A 1,053-nucleotide genomic window follows, 5' to 3' on the forward strand; every position below is an offset into this window, starting at 1 on the left:
GATTTGGGGGGTAAAGGGGAGTTTTGGGGGGAAAACGGGGGGTTTTGGTGGAAAAGAAGGAGATTTAAGCCACAATAAAGGGGGATTTTGGGGAGGGAAAAGTGGATTTTTAGGGTGAGAAATGTAGATTTTGGGGCTGAATAAAGGGGTGTTTCGGGGTGAAAAATAAAAATTTGTGGGGAAACGTGGATTTTTGAAATGAGAAAAGTGAATTTTGGGGTGGGAAACGTGGATTTTGGGGCAAAAAAGCGGGATTTGGGGCCGAATAAAGGGGCGTTTTGGGGTGAAAAATAAAGATTCGTGGGGAAACGTGGATTTTTGAGGGGAGAAAACTGAATTTTGGGGTAGAAAATGTGGTAAAAAAAGAGGATTTGGGGCTGAATAAAAGTGTGTTTTGGGGTGAAAAATGTGGATTTTGGGCGAAAAACTGGATTTCGGGGTGGGAAAGGCAAATTTTGGGTAAGAGAAAAAGTGGATTTTGACGTGACAAATGTGGATTTCGGGGCAAAAAAAGAAGATTTGGGACCCAACAAAAGCGGGTTTTGGGGCTGAAACATCGAGATTTGTGGGGAAAGGGGGATTTTTGAGGTGGGAAAGGTGGATTTCGAGGGGAGAAAAGTGAATTTTGGGGTGGAAAAGGTGTTTTTTGGGACTCACTTGCACTCGGCCTCGGCGTCGGCCTTGGCTGTGGTGTAGAGCCCCCGGAGCTTGGTGCGGTAATAGGGGGAGACTGGGGGGGTCCCAGGGGGTCACGGGGGGCCCCAAAAACCAACAAAAATCCCCCATTTTCCCCCCAAACCCCCCTTTTCCCCCAAATTCCCTCCTTTTCCCCCCAAATTCCCCTTTTTCCCCTCCAAATCCCTCTTTTCTCCCCCCAAATCCTCCCTTTTTCCCCCCAAACATCCTTTTTTTGCCTCCAAATCCCCCCTTTTTCTCCCCAAATTCCCTCTTTTTCTCCCTAAATCCCCCTTTTTTCCCCCCAAATCTCCCCTTTATCCTCCAATTCCCCTCTTTATTCCCCAAATTCCCCCTTTTTCCCCCAAAAGACCCCCC

General features: G+C 47.7%; 1 protein-coding gene across 1 annotated transcript in view; it reads right to left on the reverse strand.

The window, feature by feature from the left end:
• Positions 1 to 631: 631 nt before the first annotated feature.
• The window catches only part of SGF29 (SAGA complex associated factor 29), a 2,655-nt gene continuing 2,233 nt past the window's right edge, over positions 632 to 1,053 (reverse strand). The window contains exon 3 of the mRNA XM_027707455.1: positions 632 to 730. Within this exon, the coding sequence (XP_027563256.1) occupies positions 654 to 730 (77 nt within the window). The 3' untranslated portion in view covers positions 632 to 653. The remainder of the gene's footprint in view (positions 731 to 1,053) is intronic.

Source organism: Neopelma chrysocephalum, unplaced genomic scaffold, assembly GCF_003984885.1.
Source record: "Neopelma chrysocephalum unplaced genomic scaffold, ASM398488v2 Primary Assembly neopelma1_93102, whole genome shotgun sequence".
NCBI classification, from domain to species: domain Eukaryota; kingdom Metazoa; phylum Chordata; class Aves; order Passeriformes; family Pipridae; genus Neopelma; species Neopelma chrysocephalum.